Genomic DNA, 18462 nt, shown 5'->3' on the forward strand with positions numbered 1-18462 from the left:
TTTGCTACATAAATGCTTTCACAGCCCAAAGAAACAACGTTTAGCAAGAGTTATGGTATGTGGTATTGTTTTCTGCGTTAATAGCGGAGCCTAAGTAGACGAAGTCCTTAACAACCTCAAAGATACGTTTATCAATGGTGACCTTTTGACCAAGACGTCAATATTGTAAGTAAATTTATTTGTTAAAAATGTGACTATGGATATATAAACAGGAAAAAGTTTTAATAACGGAGACCTATCGATCTGAATTATTGGTTTCCATATTTATTTATAAATATGTACAAATTAAAAAAAAAATGATATCGGAAAATTAAATAGCAGATTTCGGATATCCACTCGAGCTATAGATATAAGAACCGTAAATTGATGTCGAATGAAATTCCGAAGGTCAAATGTATTTAACAACGAATATAGAATTATCACGTACAAAATGTCCGACTCTTAAGGAAATTTATCGAGATATGTAAATAAAATTCGTATTTCAATTTCCAATTTTTGAGTAACAGATTACTTATTTCACTAACTCGAAATATTTAACTTAAGAATCAAATTACAGAGTTTGGTCCAAGGCTACACGAAAGTAAGACGCATCTTATATATCCAATCAATTGATTATAGGTCCTCTAGAGACACCATGTAAAAAATATAAATCAAACTTCATTTAAAGTAGGTTTTATAGAAAATAATTTGTATATCATGTTTATTTAGTTATGTACGTATAGTTCTATGATAATTGTTTTTAATTCTGTTACGTATACATTTTATCTAGTTTTTCAATCAATCTAAACCAAATATCTATTTAAGCAAACTGATCTATATTCAAAAATTCATTATTCGATTTTAATATTACATTTCTTCTTCTTTTTTGTTGTTGAAAAACAAAGGCACAATATTTTTTTTAAATTTTGAGCGACTTAAAAAATACAAATTGAACTTTATATTATGATTTTGTAGTCAAATAAAAACATACAAGTAAAGGTAGGTTATTTTTTAATCGGCCCAATCTGTATCATCGCCAGCATCTTCATCATCTGATGAAGAGTTTTGACTCTTAACAGGTGGAGGCGGAATTAAAGAGGACAATCGACTCATTACACCTCCACCGTCTGTGGGATTTCCTCGGCCGTCTTTAGCTCCAGAGATTCCTTTTCTACGCATAAGCAGCTTATTGTGTAAGTCAGCCATTAGATCTCCTCCAGAGACGACTTTAGGTTTGTCTGGAACTGTATTGAGCTGTTCTGTGGACGTTTGTCGAGCGACATCAGCAGCAGCCCGCAACCGACCTCCTTGAGCTCCACCAGCTTTCCGGATGGCATCCATTAAATTTGAACGAATGTCAACTTCAGGAGCTGCTTTTGGTGACGGTAGAGTTTGTTTCGATTGATCTGTAGGATGGACATTCATAGGTGGAGCAGGAGGTGGAGGTGGCGGCACAACTGATTTAACTGCTTCAGGTTCAGGCATAGCCGCCGGTGGCGGCGGAGGTGGTGGTGGTATTGGAGATGTAGAAGTTATCACCGTTTTAGTTGGTTCAGCTGCTTTGAACTCCGAACTTGTTTCTTTATTAGCTTCGTTCTTTTCCACAATTCCAGGCACTTTAGGCATATCCAAAAAAGTTTCGAAAAGCAACGAGGGAGCGATTTGATTGGTTTCGGCATAATCAAATTGAATATCACCAGCTATGCCAGGTAAGTCGGGCAAATCGGCAGGCAAGTCAATAGTTGGTGCCTTATTCATCGTCGGTGTGTAGAAAAGACCTTGCTGTCTTTTATCGGCACCCTTCTGGCGATTACTCAGCGAGATCGGGGCCGGCTCTATAATTAGACTACGACTAGTGCCAACTTCCGCTTTCTTCGCGCCTTTAGGTCTATTTCGTAGATGGCGACTCATATCGTCGGCCACCTTTCGAGCACCGTAAACGTTTTCTGCCGTACTAAACAGCAAAACAGAATTGATAGACTTGCAGTAGGTGGGGATGTCACCAAGACCACGATGGCTGGACACTCCAGCGGCAGTTGATTTGTTTTTCGCACTGCGAAAATGAAAGAACACCAGCTTTTCTTGAATGTTGCCAGGGCCAATATCAACACGGCTTGTTATTTCATGGTCATTTAAGATATTAGATGTTAAATCTGCTGCTTCTTCACCATTGAAGGTCAACTCGATATCTCTGAAAACATGCGACGAAGGAAATTTTGCTGGCGAGAATATTTTAATGGCTTTATTTGTGCCGGAGAGATTTTGAATTTTCTTTGATGCAATATCAACACGCGAACTCAAATCGTTGATTTTGTCATTGTTTTTCGAAATACGTTTGTCAATGCGATCGAAAATGTTTGTTATTGTCGATTGTAAACAATTTAAGGCATTAGCTGCTTGGATAATTGTTTCTTCGTGTCGTAAATCAGGTGGAATTACTGGTACGGTGTACATCGTTCGACTTTTTTTTCAACTAAGCTTTGGCTAGTTTTTGTTCTTAAAAAGAAAAAGAAATATTTTAGGATAATATAATTATTTTCGTTTCGAATGGACGACCTCACCCACAATTGGATAATTTGATATGAAATAGCGACACTGGAACGAAACTGCAACAGCTGATTTTGACATTTTAGTTAGATTATTGGAAACTGTTGTGATAAGAATGGAAAGGTTATATTTTCCAGAGATGTGTCCAAGTTATTGCAATGAAATATTTAGAAATGTGCTCGTTTGGTAACCTCAATTACTTAAAAATATAAAAAAGCTTAATTTCTATTGCCCAGCTGTCACCTGCGTCATAAACTGAAAAAAACATCTGTACGTAAAAAAACGATATGAAGACCTTTTCTATGGTTAACTCAGATTCCTGTCAAAAATGGATTTTTTTGTGTTGGTGCATGACAAGATTGGAATTGGGCAGGTTCAGGCGACATAAGGGACTTTAAAGTAAGGCACGTTTCTAGTATATGATTGGCGTCCAAAAAATTGGCTTCCAACTAAGGCAACTTTATTGGAAAGTTGACTGAAAAGTCATGAATTATATATTTTTTGCACAATTCCATTTAATCTCTTGTGTAAAAGGATTCCTTGTCAAATTGGAAAAGAAATAAGTAATATTTCTCTACAATACAAAATACAAAACCGTGATGGATTTGTAGCTTGCCTGAGGAGTGTTTTGTAGACAATAATGACTGTGACATTTTTTGTACTATGAACTTGAAGTAGAGGTTTGTGAAGTAAAGTTCTGAATTTGAAATTCATGACACTTGGAAAACTAACTAGTTGTTGTGGTCCAAATTTGGGTTCAAAGAATGAAATTGACTGCAAAGAAGTCCTTTATGTTGCCAGAATCTGCCCATTGTTTTTCATGGAAAGCAAAAACGAGAAATTTGCGTTTTGACAGATCTAGATAAAAAAAATGTATTTATTTTACCGATGGAAAACCACATAAGTAAATGACAATTGAAAGAAAGGTGTGACATACATTTTTTTGGCACTGTATGTAGGGAGAAACGATTCTATGAATAAAACTAAGACCAGACACTAGACCCAGTTGCCAATTGATGGCTATAAGGGATTGAACAGAGTTTTCCAATTTTATTATAAGAACGGATTATTTTTAAGAAAAGTAAATGGATGTATATGTTTTTGTAAAGCTGAAGGTATTTCATGTGCGACTGTTGGGGCTGCAAACATTTTTCTTTTTTAAATCTCAACTAAGTCACTACTTTATTTATGTTTTTACAGTTCCATGTTTAATAATTCCGTAGTTTTTACTAGGTACCCGTGTCATGATTCCTTGATTTTTAGGAGGCTCCAATTGAAAACCCCAAGCCCTTGTTCGAAAGAGTATCGAACACCGCTAAACATTTGTCTGTATTCCAGTGCAATATTTTTCCAATTGTCGTTGCCAGTTCCCAATGCGTCAATGCGATTCTTTTTGTTTTTCTTTTTAGAGTTTAGTTTATCTATCACCTTTTTTTTTATAAAAAATCATGTGTATATTTTATTGTTTCCTTGAACTTGAATTCTTTCATTCTTATTAGTTCCTTTTTTTTTCATTTTTTTTTAATGATAAATCCAACCATGACCTGGGGTATTTAAATAAACAAGAGTGGAGATGCGGTCTCTAATCTATTGAAATCTATATTTGTACAGGCAAAAATGCAACGTTTGCCGCAGTTAACCTCATTCTGGCCGAGATTATTTGGAGGCTTGGTAGGATTCTGCATGAATACCTAAAATATGCCAAACACTATCCATTCAATAGAAAAATCCGAACAATTTTCAATCATGGATTCACATTCGAACAATCATTTCTATGCTTGATGGCAATCGTTGTTGCGATAGTGACTACGCAATACTCAAGTGCTTTGATAGTTTTTGATGGCTTTCTAGAACAGTCTCATCTCCTTCCTATATGGTGGATATTCCGATTTGTTCAAATTACCAAGTCCGCTTTTGACTATTCGGACTTTATAAGATCTGATAGTGGATTAGATTATGCTACCGGAATGGCATCAAACTACTTCCATGGCTATCTAAATCTTACCCTACCAAAACATGGCAACCAAAATGGTAATGAATGATTCACAGAGTCGACTAAAAAATAGTTTGTTTTTGATAAGAACAATAAAAATATGTATTGTGTTATTCAGAGTCAGTTTAATTAGTTAAATTTTATTCTAGGAATTAGGAAGCGAATTGAAAACTATGAATCCATACATGACGTTGAGTTCGCAGTTAAACGCCTAATGATCCTCATTCCGAATTCATTGCACACTAGACCCGTTATTGAAAGCCCTTTAATGGAACGGCAAGAAAGAGTGAGACTATAAACAAATAGAGCTTAACTTATTGTTTGCATTATTCCTGTTTATATCTTTTTAAGAGACCACTTGAAGGCGTAAGAAGAGATCGTGCTGGGGTATCCCGTCCATTTACAAACGATGTTTATAGAATTGAAATCGACGGGAAGCCCTATTATATTACAGTAGAAGGTGCAACACCCCTGCTAAGCTATTTCGATGCATTGAACTTCTATTTGACGAGTACTTGGCAAATGAAAGCTATGCAGAAGGAAATCATGATAAAATTCTATAGATATTTGAAGAATATCCTAGAAAAATGGCCAGCTACTCAGGAACAATGTGAACTGGTGTTTTATAATGGTAAACACATTTTTATTTCTGTCTTCGTTATCAACATACATTTTTATTTTCTAAAACAGATTATACAGCCGATGGACGGCCACAAGATGTTGGGGAGGTTCTTTGCTTACATATTAAAAATATGTGGGCCACGAGCAGGAAGAAGTAACAATCTTACACTTACAGTCCTTTTAAACTGAGCTCATCATAGCTATTTTATAAACACAAAAAGATGCTATATAAAATATTTGTATTTAATTCTTTGTTCATGTATTATATTTATGTATCTTTACTATTTTTAAATAATTTTGTTAATTAACTAAGCTAATTAATTAAACATGACCGCAGGCATATTTTTATATCAATATGAAATTTAGTTTAATGAATATTTTAAAATAGTTTTAAAAAAGATTTGCGAATATTGGTTTTAATTAGAATATAATTTCATGAATTAAGAGATATCAAAAATGATTTTTACAGTGTGCCCCTTGTGATAAAGTTCTCAATAAATTTATTTGTGATTAAAACATTTTGTATTTATTTATTTTTACAGTAAACATTCTAAAATTGCAGTTTAAATAAATTTATAATTTGAACCGATGTAAAAATAGAAAGTATGGCAGAACCAGAGACTGGATTTTTTGTCATTTAGTAAAAGTACAAAATATTCGTTTTTTGGAAATCTGTGCTTTAGGAACGAAATACACACAATTACCCAGATTTTTTTCTTCCTAGTTGTTTATTTATATGTTCTTAGTTGTATTTATAGTTTTCATTCATTCAATTCTTATTTTTTTCAAATACCATAAATTTCGTATAAAGCATGACAAAAGCGCTGACGTTTTTATATGATTATTTCAAAAATTGTTTACATTTTTTGTCTACCGGATGTGCAAATTTGAATATTCTATTTTAAAAATTCAATTGTTAAATTAAATTAAAAGCTAAGATGTATTCACGGTAGCACGCAATATGTCGGGCAAACGGCTACTCCCACACTTTAAGGTTTTGTTTTAAGTTTGCTTGCACTGCTTAACTGGGCATAAAGGACTAAGCCGAGCGAAAAAAAGGAAGGTAAATCAGGAGCCCATATTGATTACTTTATAGTCATTTTTATGGATGATAAAAATCCATGAAAGTTCTGGATGTGCTCGATTTCACATTCCTTGAAAACCTGTTTTTTTGAACCATTTAAAGTTTTACAAAAATTAAGTTTTATCCTATTGTTGAAAGATTTAGTTGATAAACATATGAAACTGTTAGCAGCAGTTTCCGGCCGTAGCATTGGTTTCCATGCGCTCTACGTGACCCAGCCATCCTAGTCATTGGACTTTTACCCTTCTGACTAGGTCTACGTCGCTGTACAGTCCATTACAAATTTCGAAATTTTAGATTTCCACTAATTTCATTACCTACTCTTAAAAGTAAATTTTTTTAAATCAGTGAACTTCTATTAGAAAATCGCGAATAAAGTGTCATATAAAAAAATTAAATCTAAAGTATTTAAAAGCAACATTTTCAACCTCAACGGTTCGATTCTTTTTCAAACATTAAAACTTAACGAAGGCAAAGCTTTGTTTTGCGAACTTTGCTTGCCAAATTATGCATTTTTTAGTTTATAACGATCTGCACAGGATGTTTTAATAAAAGAGCGTGAAAGACGGTTTCTGAATTTTTACCACTCTAAATAATTTTGTTTAATTTCAGACGAAAGGTTTCTTTTTTACATATTATTAAAATTGCGTAAATTGTGTATGCTATCGAAACGAAAATTGGGGGAATATCTCCATCTAAGCCCCCTACAAGCAAAAAATCTACCCCACGAAGAAGGAATCTCAATAAAAGCACAAATATGAGCACTTTATGACAAATTAATCTATTGTTGATGGCTGCCTCACAGAACATTTAAAAAATATTTCAACTAAAGATGACATATATGCTATTTCCTTCGAAATACAGCTCTTGCGGTCTCAAAATGAACACCTTACGGGACGTTTAGCTGCTGTTGAAAGAATTTTAGGTACCCGAAAGAGATTGAATGTTGTTCCAATCAGTATCGACATGATGGGCTAATATTTCGAAAAACTTACAAAAGTAGATACTAACAAATCTTACAAATGCTTTGCGTTACCTTTTATTTCCATCGAAGAACTAGACACTACGTTCTCAATGCCAGAACTACTTTTTGACTTAGAAAAAATGAAAAACAAGAAGGCTTCGGGTTTAGATGGCATCCAAGCCGAGTTTTTGAAAAATGCCACAATTTTTAGAACATATGTTTATTGTTCTTACTTAACCGAGTGTTCAACAACGAAGAAATACCAAAGAATTTTAAAGAGTCATCCATTTTAACGATCTATAAAAAAGGAAATCCTAATCTCCCCGAAAACAACAGAGGTATCTCTGTTCTCAATTCATTACGAAAATTGTTTACTCAGATGCTATATCTTAGACTTTTACCTTGGGTTGAAACAAACAACAAAATAAGTTGTTTTCACGCTGGGTTTCGAGCAAACCTATCTACAGTTGATCAAATTTTTACTCTAACTAATGTCGCTAAACGTTTTTTATGCTTTTTTGTAATTTTTAAAGCTGCCTTTGATACTATAAATAGAAAACTATTACTTTTCAAACTAGCAGGTGTTTTTAAGAATATATGAGAAACTTCGGTAGTTTCTAATGGTACAACCTCTTCGCAGCAATTTAAGACAGAAGTGGGTGTCCCGCAAGGTTGCATTTTGCGTCCTTTGCACTTCTCACTTTTTATTAACACCATTGGAGATAGCGTTCCAGGGGTTGTATATTATGGTTATTTACTTATTAACCTTGTCATTCTTCTAGACAATCCGGTAACTCTGCAACTTCAAATCAACAAACTTAACCAATATTGTAACTCTTGGGATCTTCAAATAAATACTTCAAAGTCGAAGATTATGGTTTTTAGATCTCATAATCATAATTTAAGAAATTACCGTTCTTGGGACTTTAATGGTGAATGAATAGAGGTAGTTAAACAAATTAAATACTTAGGTTTTACAATAACACACAATTTAAACATCGGACCTCATATAAAAGATAAAACATCAGTTTGCGAAATTAGCCATTAATTGCATTTGATCAAGTTTTTTTTAATAACAAATGTAAATGTACGATGGTAAAATTCAAAGTATTTGATGCAACAATTAAAAGTTCATTCTGTTACGCTAATGAAGTGTATGGCTACGAAGTACATATGTGAAGACTTTGAAGTTATCCAGAAATATTTCTTCAAACGTGTATTTAAATTCCCTTTAAACACACCTAAGTATGCAATATATATCGAATCTGGACTACCTCCAATTTTGTCAAATTTTTAAAGAGATGTGATAATAATCTTCAAAGAAAAGTACTCATGATTGCACTTCAGCGTTGTTACACGCCGTTCAAATGTTGAATTTATCCTTGAATAACTTTGGTTCGTTGAAGGATGAATTCTATGGCTGCATCTCAGCAATTGACGAAAAAATATTTCAAAATTCTCTGAACCGTGCTAAAGAGTCCATGTCAAGAACGATATTCAGCAAAGTGAATCATTGTTTGGCGGAATCTAATTACTTTCGAAAAGAATTCAGTTTAATATTTAAGATCCAAACTGAAATGCTAGAGCTAAATTACAGACCTCATAGGGTTGATATAAATCATAATTGTAATCTTTGCAACCTTAATCAAATCGAAAACCTTTATCACTTGCTAGCAAGGTGTCCAATACTCCAAGAAATTCGACATTTATACTTTAGAAAAAGCTTTCTATTTACAGAAGAGAGTTACTCAATTCTAAATGGTGAGTGTAGTTGGAAAGTTCTTATCCGGTTTGTTACTGAAGCTATCGCTTACAAAAATGCTTATGTAAATCTTCTTTAGAATCAATCTATTATTTTGTCTTAACTAAACTAAAAGCCCATCTTTTAGTTAATGTTGAATCCCTTAATCTACCATTACTCTTAATTAATTCATCAATCTTTTAAATTTAAATAAATAAATACTCTGAGTTTAATAAATTTGTATTTAAAAAGTTTTTTTACTAATTATAATTTGTATTGTTTAAATAATAAATAAATCTTACAATTAAAAACTAAAGTTATGACTAACAAACTATTTATGTAGATAACTCGCTTTTTAAGTTTTCCTTATCATCGATAGTTTTATCTTCTCTGTGCGCCAATTCCAAACGCGACATAGCCAGCATTCGATTTTTCCATATTTCATAATCTTCAACTTCAGTCATCTTTGGACGTTTTATAGCAACCACTGATTTCTGTGCCTTTTCTTCCACCTCAGTATCTGCGGTTGGACTCTTGACTTTTTTATCTTTCTTCTCTGTATAATGTGTAGCAATTATTTTATCCCACCTCTGTTCCAATTGTGACCATTGAGATGGACGCAAATGACTAATTGTCATAATTTTCGTTTTTGAAATACGTTTTTGATTTAATTTACTAGCCTGATATACGGCCATGGCTGGATATTGGGGATGTGTGATATCAATATCGTTTGCTTCATTCTCAACGATATTCTTATACAATTCTAACAAATCAGTGGCTTTTTTGGCCAATTCATTTATACCCAATTTAGTGCAGATTTCATTGACTCCTATTTGTTTATTGAGATCGAGAAGTTTTTCAAACATTCTCTTATTATTGGCATAGTGGGTTTTTCGCAGTCCGGAGAGTTTGAGAGCATTTTCCTAAACACAAATAAAGGAATACTGAACTTTTTACATGGCCAGACAATTATCAAATAGTTACCTGATCGATGGGAATACCATGGAATGTAGCAGCCAAATCAACACAGAGGATAATTTTCCCATATTCATTTATCGAGGCATTAATGTTGGTGGAGCGCAGTTCCAACAAACGAAGGAGTTCTGTGGTTTTTCTATATTTTGGGTTCAAGGTTTGCTATAGAAGAGAATAGATAAGGATAAAATACAACTTACCCCATAATTTTGGGCTCATCAATGAGACCCATTTTTTGTATAAGTTGTTCTATCATTTCAGCCATGATTATGTCTGAGAAAAACCTAAATTGATTATTTTTTAGTAACTTTGAGTAAGTTGATAAGATTTTTGTTTATTCTTAATTTGATATCAAATTTATTTAAAAATCAAATTGAGCGCGAAATTGATGTGACGTTAAGAAAAAGTGATGCCAAGTTGCTACGAAGAATGTGTTGACGTTGAGGAATACTAAATTTTGGTATTTGTTTGAATTCCTTTTGAACGGTGAAACTTTGTCCTTTTTCCTAAATCAATCTTATCACTTGATCTTCCGATAAAAAGTCTTTTCTGAATAAATTTTGTGCGATTTCTCTGAGAATGGGGCATTTTACCAAGATGTGGACAGTGTCCTCTTTTTACTTATACATATACATGCTTATCGATCGGAAATCGCACAAAACATTTTTTTTGAGAAAAAAAAGTGTAGCTGAGCATTTATTTTTCTCTAAAAATGTAATCCGGATGGAAATTCATTTTCCTGAACAGCTGATACTTTTCTGTTCAAAAGTGAAACGAATCGTTCCACTGATTGGGGTTCCAAATTCAAACAATTCTAATGACAGATTTCTGTCAATAAAAATTTTCCGGTGGATTTCAATCAGGTAATTTTTTTCAATGACAGACATTTTTAGGTATAGCTATAAACGACATGTCAAAAAAATTGCAATCTTTGTTTTTAAAGATGAAAACCAATGATAGCTATAACTGGTGCCTTAAAGTTGTTATCCTCTGCAAGATTATGATTTAATCTGCTGTAAGTTGTTCTGTACAAGGATTTAGACGCTGCAGCAAAATATTCAGCTCCACATTTCTCATCAACCTTTAAAAAGGATTTTATACGAGATGTTTTTAGCAGCTGATAAATCCTCGATTTCTGAATTAAAATTAATTTGACAATCCTCAGCAAGATCTTGCCCCTCTCGGTAACAACTATTTTGATCCTATATCGCTTTTATGGCCACTTCTTTTATGACCCGTCAATCATTTATTAAAAAACGTTAAGCAAGAAGTCCTTCCTTGACGACAACATGTACTTTGTTTTGCCCTCGTTAAACCCATTTATGAGGCCTCTGCCTCAATACTCACAAAAGCCCTATTGACATCACACTGATTTCTTCCGATTATGTCAATGTCATCAGCATATGCTAGTAATTTGACGGACTTTTGAAAGATAGTGCCTCTAGTGTATGAGCAGTGCACTATTTTTTCAAGTACGATGTAAAAAAATCGCATGACAGCGCATCGCCTTGCCTAAAACCTTTTTTGACATCGAAAGGTTCTGTTAAGTTGTTTCCAACCTTTAATTATCCAAGGTCATCCTGCACAAACGGACGAGTTTGGCAGGGATGCCAAACCTAGACATGGCTCTATACAACTCGTCCCTGTAGATGCTGTCATATGTGGCCTTGAAATCGATGAAAAGATGGTGGGTGCCGATTTGATGTTATTGTTTTTTTTTCCAGGATCTGCCGTCATGTGAATATTTGATCTACTAAGGACCTTCCTGGTCTAAAACCACACTGATAAGGACCTATCAGGTTGTTGACGATGCGCCTTAGACGTTCACATATTACGCAGAGAAGATTATGTAAGCGATGTTAAGTAGGCTAAAGCCTCTATAGTTGGTGCTGTTTAGAGAGTCTTCTTTGCTCAGAATTGGCAGGTCGGGATTGTTGGCTTTAATCGTCTATGTTGAATGGATCATCTTGCTTGACAGCGAAACTCGGTTCGTCGTCGCCGTTATACATATCCTCACCTTCGACTGCGATTCCACTATGATGTTTCCACTTTCGTCTTTGCAGCCTTCGGTTCTAGGTTTATGTACCTGTTAATTTTGTTTCACCTGTTCATAAAACTTTAGAACTTCATTCCTGCTCTTAAACCTCTTAACATCTTCGACCGCACGCTTCTCATGCCCTATCTTTTTCCTTTTGAAAAGTCGGTGTTCCTCTCGCCTCTTCTGCTCATAGAGCTCATGGGCAGCTCTCGTCCTTTTATGCAGTGCCGCCTGTTGTTTGGCTGCCCGCCGACATTCCTTATCAAACCATGGTTCCTTGTTGATGGCTGCTTGAAACCCTACCCAGCTACTGCTTCAAAGAGGTTAAATTTGCCGCTATGTGCTAAACACTTATTCATGAAGCATTGTTTCAATGTCATATTAATAGCAGATTTCGCCTAAACCAATTTCTCCTTTATGTGTTTCTCCATATTTGTTTGTAGCAGTAAAACAAGGTATTATTTGTAGTCTCACACACATTCAATATTTTCGCGATTAAAGCTTAATTTTTCACTTCATGCATTACGTCCACAGCCCACTTTCAATAATCATAACTATAATAAGATATTTATTTGTATTGATTGTTTATATAGTTTCCAATTAGAAGTTTTATTTTGAATATGACGGTGTTTGGGCGCAGCTGTCATTTTGGAATATGTCTTCTCTTGACTTTTGACAAGTAAAAACTAGACATTCGGCAGGTTCAGGGAACATAAGGGACTTCATTTTCAGTCAACTGCGTTCTTTGAATGTAAATTTAGACCGAGGCAACTAGTTAGTTTTGCACGTGTCATAAATTTTAAACTCGAAACTTTACTTCACCAAGCTCTACCTTCAGTTGACCGTGCAAAATCTACCGAGAACTTAAATGTCTACAAAACACCTATCAGGCAAGCTGCAATTCCATCTCGACCTGTTTTTTTTTGTATTTTAATGAAATATCACTTATTCCTGTTCCAATTTGATAAAGAACCCTTTTACATAAAACAACAAATAGAAATGTGTAGTAAACAAATAAATCATAGGTTAATAAAGTTCAGCTCTCAGTTGAAAATAAAAAATATGATTAGCTGTCATTTTGACATAAGTGGTATTTACTTGATAGTTAGGTAGATTTTTCTTCGCTAACTTTCCAATAAAGTTGCCTTAATTGGAAGACAATGTGCAGGTTCAGACAACATAAAGGACTTCATTTGCAGTCAACTGCATTATCTGAACGTATATTTTGACCAAACCAACTAGTTACTTTTTGAACTGTCATAATCTTCAAACTTGGAACTTTACTTCACTAACCTCTACCTTCAGTTCATTGTACACAAAATATCAAAAACATTATTGTCTACAAAACACTCCTCTGGCAAGCTACAAATCCACCACGATTTGTGTTTTGTATTATAGAGAAATATTACATATTTCTCTTCCATTTTGACAAGGAATCCTTTTACACAAAAGATTAAATGAAATTGTGTAGAAAATAAAATTCATGGAGTAATAAAGTTCAGTTTTCAGTTGAATTAAAAAACGTCATCAATTGTCATTGTGACATAGGTTCACTTGACTTGAAAGTTAGGGAGATTTTTCTTGACTAAAAACTAGGAGGTCAACTCAGCCGTTCAAAAAAGTGATCCGTTGAATTCAAAAAAGAAAGCAGTAATTTAAGAAAAAATAATTCTTCTGGTTCCTTTTCAGTGTAAACTGTGCCGGGTACCGGTCGGGACTCTAGATAATATATTTCCTCTATGCTTTTTTCTTTGGGACAACGTTAAAGTTTATGCTTTACATTCGATTTAAGAGCTAAAGGTGGAATTTGTGAGGCTATTGGGGACATACGACCGCGATTTATTCATTGTTAACGACAACCTTCCTCTTGACAACGAAACGAATTAAATACGAATGATTCCTGTTGAAAATCATCGATTTTTTTAATAAGTCAATGATACCTCTAATTGGGAAACCTTAATTTTTGTATCGGAATGGTTTTTAAAAACCGTTTCGGTTGGCAAAAGGCTTTTGATGACTTGATAATAATCTGTCCAAAGTAGTGAGAGGGCTTAAAAAAAGATATTAAACTGGAGTGATACTGTATATTCTCTACTTCCTGACCTACTCTCTACTTCTTGACCGTTATCTATATTCAAAAATATTTGCATACAAAACAATCTCGTATCGGTGTCCGGATGTGAGAGAGTTCACTGTATTTTAAGAGCTTTACAAACTAAGTTTGCAAATGAAAAACAAAATGTTCCTTCAAATGTAGAATTTTATTTTCTCTTCCAAGTTACAGAGATTGTTATTTTCTTGAAATACAAAACAAAAATTCTTTTTTTTTTCTTATAAAATGACACCCTTTTTTTTGTAGTTGATTCTTTTTTGTTTGATCTTCTATTCACAACTAAAATTTTGTTTAATGGATAAGTTTTTGTGATTTCGCCAATTCGAGTTGAGCAGCTGAAACATTTTGTAGACCATCCTTGACAACATTCAAATTTTCTTTCCACGCTTGCAACAAATCGCGCAACTGTTCCCACTGTGAGAATCCGAATGTCCTGTGCATTGTGCTGGAAATGTGAACTTTTTTGTTGGCCTGATCCAAACGAGCACGTACCAACTTTGTCTTCAAAACCTCAATGATGAAAGGTTCGACTTCTTCGACGGGAATTTGCAGTTCCTTGGTCAATTGTTCGAAGGTCATTTCTGAGTTGCTTTCGGCCAGTTGCATGAAAGTCAACAGACGCATCTTCTTCATGTTTTGTTCGTGATTGAGGCCCTGGGAGGTGACGAACTCCTTATGGTTTTCGTAGAATTGAATGTATGAAGGAAGTTTGTCCACAACGAAGATGGACAGAAGATCGTGGATAAGATCACCCTCGAGGAAACGAACTGGTTTCAGTGAGAGCAATGGGTCCAAGAGGAAAGTGTTTGGATCGGCCAGAGCAGTGACGATGCACTTCATGGCGTCTTCACGGGCAACACAAGCATTGTCGGCGGTGTAGGTTCCCAGGAGTTCAATCATTACCTTGGCCGAGAGTTCAATGTTGGTGTCCTTGAGGACGTCGTGGAGGAGTCGATAGAGCTTTTGCATCTGCTCACTTGATGGTGGGCAATTGGCAAATTGACTCTTCAATTGATCGACTCCGGTGAACACCTCGAGAACTTGGTCGCACTGCTTTGCTACTTGCACAAGATGGTAGTAGACATGGTAACGGAGTGGTGAGCTTGTGTCCAGGTTGTTGAACAAACGCCACAGCGACTGAAGACATACTTTAGCCAGTGGTACGTCAGGGGCTTTCGTCATCTTTTCGCAATAAGCCAACACGATGTTTTCTCCCCGATCCAACGAAATCTATAGATTATTTGTTTGTATAAATTAAACTATTGATATATCAGGTAGCACATTAAGAACTTACGGTAATCATTATGGAGACAATACTGTTGAGAATTCCATCGATTTGGGATGGTTCGCCATCCTTGAAACAAACGTCGCAAACTCCGATAATTTTATGCAAATCATCTTCAATGCCTTTGGATGACTTTTCCGAAGAGATTTCAGCTCCGAGCTTCTTAAAATATTTTCGCAATTCTTGGACCTAATCGGATTTGAATTAAAGTGGAATCAAAAAAGTGGGGTATACAAATATAAATTCAATTGGAGATGCACAAACATAACCTAGAAAACTGTTTTCTTTACAATTTACTGGGCATATTTCCACGTTTATGGTAGAATATATTCTTTAAATTGATTTACCTGTTCGTCCAGAGATAAATCTATAAAAACCGGGACAGAATTCATGTTTTTTTCTTGTTAATTGTTTAAAAAATTACTTGCAAAAAGATTGACCAGCACACGTCGCTTTTTTTGACAATTCAAAAGGAAAGGAGGTGTCAATGAGAGAACGAGATGAGTAAATTCGAGGTTCATGTGTTTCGTTTTGGGAAGAGTTCTGAATATGGTGAAATGTTTATGGAAGGTGCATACACAAGGTAATAAGGGTGATGTGAATTAATTTCTGAACACAATAGAAGCATCTAATCCCGTAAATATACTGGACAAATTAAAATTTCTAAAATGCAATTCTTATTTTTCAAAAGTCAGAAGATGAACTTTGTTGGCCAAATTTGATACGACCGATTCAGTAAATAATCAACTAACACTTGTACGTTTAAGCAACGCCAGATCGGCCGAGAAAATCACAGCGGTCAGTGAAAGTGTACAGAAGAACCTAAGGCAGTCTATTCTTCACCATGCACAAGAACTCGGCCTTTCGCAGACTTCAACTTGGCGAATTTTGCATCAGGGTTTGGAACTACACCCGTACAAGATCCAACTAACCCAGGAGCTCAAAGTTCATGACCATAGACAAAGCCGTTTGTTTACTGACTGGGCTTCGAATCGCTTGGAAGTGGACAACAACTTTGGCCGAAAAATCATGTTTAGCGACGAGTTGCATTTTTGGATGAATGGCTGTGTTAAGAATCAAAATTGACATATATGGAACGACACCAACCCACGCGAGGTTCACCAAATGATAATGCATCCTCAAAAAGTTACCGTTTGGTCCATACTTTTTTGAAAACGAATTTAGTGAGGCCGTCAATGTCAACAGGGAGCGCTATATAACGAAGATAACTAATTTATTATGGCCCAAAATTAACCATTATGAACTTAGACGACATGTGGTTCCAGCTGGACGGGCTACGTTCCACACAACAAATGATACAACATTTAAACACAACATCTACCCGCCTTTATTGAAAAAACCTTTTATAAAAAAAACTCGATAGCATCGCTTTTAGTACCCCGATTAACTACACATTGTGTTTATACCCTCAATGTAGATTTCGGAAATCACACAATATCTGAAATTTCGAGTATCGAACTTTTTGAAATGTCAAAATTTCACCCTAACCAAACATAAACACATCCATCTCCCGGCTAAACAAAAACTTTACTTTTCCAATTCTAAAAATTTTGAAAACATAACTTGAAAAACTTCAATAAAAAAAATGCGTACTAAAACTGATCCATCTCATGTGGTCAATTTTTCCGAACAAATTTATGGCTTCGAAATATGTGGCAATGATTTTGCATTTAATTTAGTTTGTGTTGCTGTTGCAAAGAAAATCATCCTTGGCCTTTTGCGGTTTCCAGTGAGTTCATAGAAGAAACTAATAATTTTATTTGATATTTATAATGTATGGTATAATATTTATTTGTATGACATGAAAATAGGAAGAAACTGACACAGAAACATTTGGCTGGGAGCGTTTAAAAGACATCTATCATGAATCACGATGCCATGCCATAGCCTTCGCTCCAAAAACTTCATTGGCCGTTGTGCCCAAGGTTGTTACTTTGTGTGCCGCCGGTGCAGATTTTAATCTACGGATATTCCGAACAGATCTGGATCAAAATGATACCGTACAGATATTAAAAGGTGATTAAATTAGACCAAAAGATTTGTGTTTTTAACTGAAATCTCTTCATATAGGTCACACAAATTATGTGAACGATGTGGCTTGGGAGCCTGAAGAAGAATTCCTTGCCTCTGTGAGTGACGACCATTCGTGTAAGATTTGGAGTTCTGCCCATAGTTTTGAAACTGTTACAACTTTCTGCCTATCTTCGGCGGGTATGTCAGTGCGCTGGCATCCCGACGAACCCGGCAAAGTGCTGGTGGCCGAAAAGAAAGGAATCATCCATTTGTACAATGTTCGATCACAACAGGCCATAATGTCCTTAGAATCGCCAAAAGTTCCTCTCATGAGTGCCGACTGGTCACTACACAATCGTCTGTTTGTGACAGCACTCGCTGGAGGAGATGTTATCACCTGGGATCTTCGAAGGACATGGTAGGTTCAAATTTTTATATTTTCCAAAAATCATGAAACTTATATATCTAAAATATTTTTTTTAGTGGCCCAGCAGATGTTAAACAAATCCACGAAGACGGAGGCCGTACTGTGAAATTTTCGCCAAACAGTGAAGTTGTCTACGCCAGTATTGGACGTCCCGACATAACTCTGAAAGTCTACACTGCCAAATCTACAGTTCCACTGATCGAAGCGTCTCTTAAACTATTCGGTGGAATGTCTTGGCACCATCGATTACCATATGTTGCCGCTGCCTATGATCGAAAGCTGTGCTTCTGGAAGGTACAGATTAAGTAATAAGCTTCAAAGTCTCTGTTTTGATAAATGAATAAATAAATAAAATTTTGTTATATAATAAATTAAAACGTATTTAGTAATTTTTTCATACCTCGGCTGACTTTATTTGTATAAAACATTGCTTCTTAGAACGTTGGAATTTCCCCCTTCGATTAAACTGAATAAATCGACGTCACTTCAGTCAACAAACTAAATGGAGTTGAAACGAATTCCATAATTAATAATCTATTTATTTTTTGTTTCAATTAATCATTCCATCAACGTTCAGTAGTAAATTTACAACAGCTTTCTCTAATTTACGATAATACAGAAATATCTTCTATGACTATTTTACCAAAGGAGACTCCTACCC

General features: G+C 35.0%; 5 protein-coding genes across 6 annotated transcripts; 2 read left to right on the forward strand and 3 right to left on the reverse strand.

Annotated features, from left to right (window-relative positions):
• Window positions 1-667: 667 nt before the first annotated feature.
• LOC129941866 (WASH complex subunit 1) lies at window positions 668-2672 on the reverse strand. 2 transcript variants are annotated; one of them, XM_056050632.1, is made up of 2 exons: window positions 2541-2672; window positions 668-2475 (listed from the first exon to the last, which is right to left on the reverse strand). In XM_056050632.1, the coding sequence occupies exon 2, from the start codon at window positions 2431-2433 to the stop codon at window positions 991-993; it is 1443 nt and encodes a 480-aa protein (XP_055906607.1). In that variant the 5' UTR covers window positions 2434-2475; window positions 2541-2672; the 3' UTR covers window positions 668-990. The 2 variants fall into 2 exon arrangements, with proteins under 2 accessions (XP_055906607.1, XP_055906608.1); XM_056050633.1 differs by having other exon boundaries at window positions 2545-2561.
• Window positions 2673-3911: 1239 nt separating this feature from the next.
• On the forward strand, window positions 3912-5656 carry LOC129938883 (stimulator of interferon genes protein homolog). Its single transcript, XM_056046700.1, has 5 exons — window positions 3912-4075; window positions 4138-4557; window positions 4669-4805; window positions 4871-5150; window positions 5210-5656. Exons 1-5 carry the CDS (start codon window positions 4051-4053, stop codon window positions 5296-5298), a joined length of 951 nt encoding a protein of 316 aa, XP_055902675.1. The 5' UTR covers window positions 3912-4050; the 3' UTR covers window positions 5299-5656.
• Window positions 5657-9153: 3497 nt separating this feature from the next.
• On the reverse strand, window positions 9154-10281 carry LOC129941404 (origin recognition complex subunit 6). Its single transcript, XM_056050027.1, has 3 exons — window positions 10105-10281; window positions 9914-10043; window positions 9154-9852 (listed from the first exon to the last, which is right to left on the reverse strand). The coding sequence occupies exons 1-3, from the start codon at window positions 10167-10169 to the stop codon at window positions 9265-9267; spliced, it is 783 nt and encodes a 260-aa protein (XP_055906002.1). The 5' UTR covers window positions 10170-10281; the 3' UTR covers window positions 9154-9264.
• A 3903-nt stretch (window positions 10282-14184) lies between these two features.
• On the reverse strand, window positions 14185-15841 carry LOC129941461 (eukaryotic translation initiation factor 3 subunit M). Its single transcript, XM_056050094.1, has 3 exons — window positions 15688-15841; window positions 15350-15529; window positions 14185-15285 (listed from the first exon to the last, which is right to left on the reverse strand). The coding sequence occupies exons 1-3, from the start codon at window positions 15730-15732 to the stop codon at window positions 14347-14349; spliced, it is 1164 nt and encodes a 387-aa protein (XP_055906069.1). The 5' UTR covers window positions 15733-15841; the 3' UTR covers window positions 14185-14346.
• Window positions 15842-16843: 1002 nt separating this feature from the next.
• On the forward strand, window positions 16844-18151 carry LOC129939865 (nucleoporin Nup37). Its single transcript, XM_056048042.1, has 4 exons — window positions 16844-17090; window positions 17173-17377; window positions 17432-17792; window positions 17858-18151. The coding sequence occupies exons 1-4, from the start codon at window positions 16947-16949 to the stop codon at window positions 18108-18110; spliced, it is 963 nt and encodes a 320-aa protein (XP_055904017.1). The 5' UTR covers window positions 16844-16946; the 3' UTR covers window positions 18111-18151.
• The last annotated feature ends 311 nt before the right edge of the window (window positions 18152-18462 follow it).

The sequence above is a fragment of the Eupeodes corollae genome, chromosome 1 (genome assembly GCF_945859685.1).
Source record: "Eupeodes corollae chromosome 1, idEupCoro1.1, whole genome shotgun sequence".
NCBI lineage: Eukaryota > Metazoa > Arthropoda > Insecta > Diptera > Syrphidae > Eupeodes > Eupeodes corollae.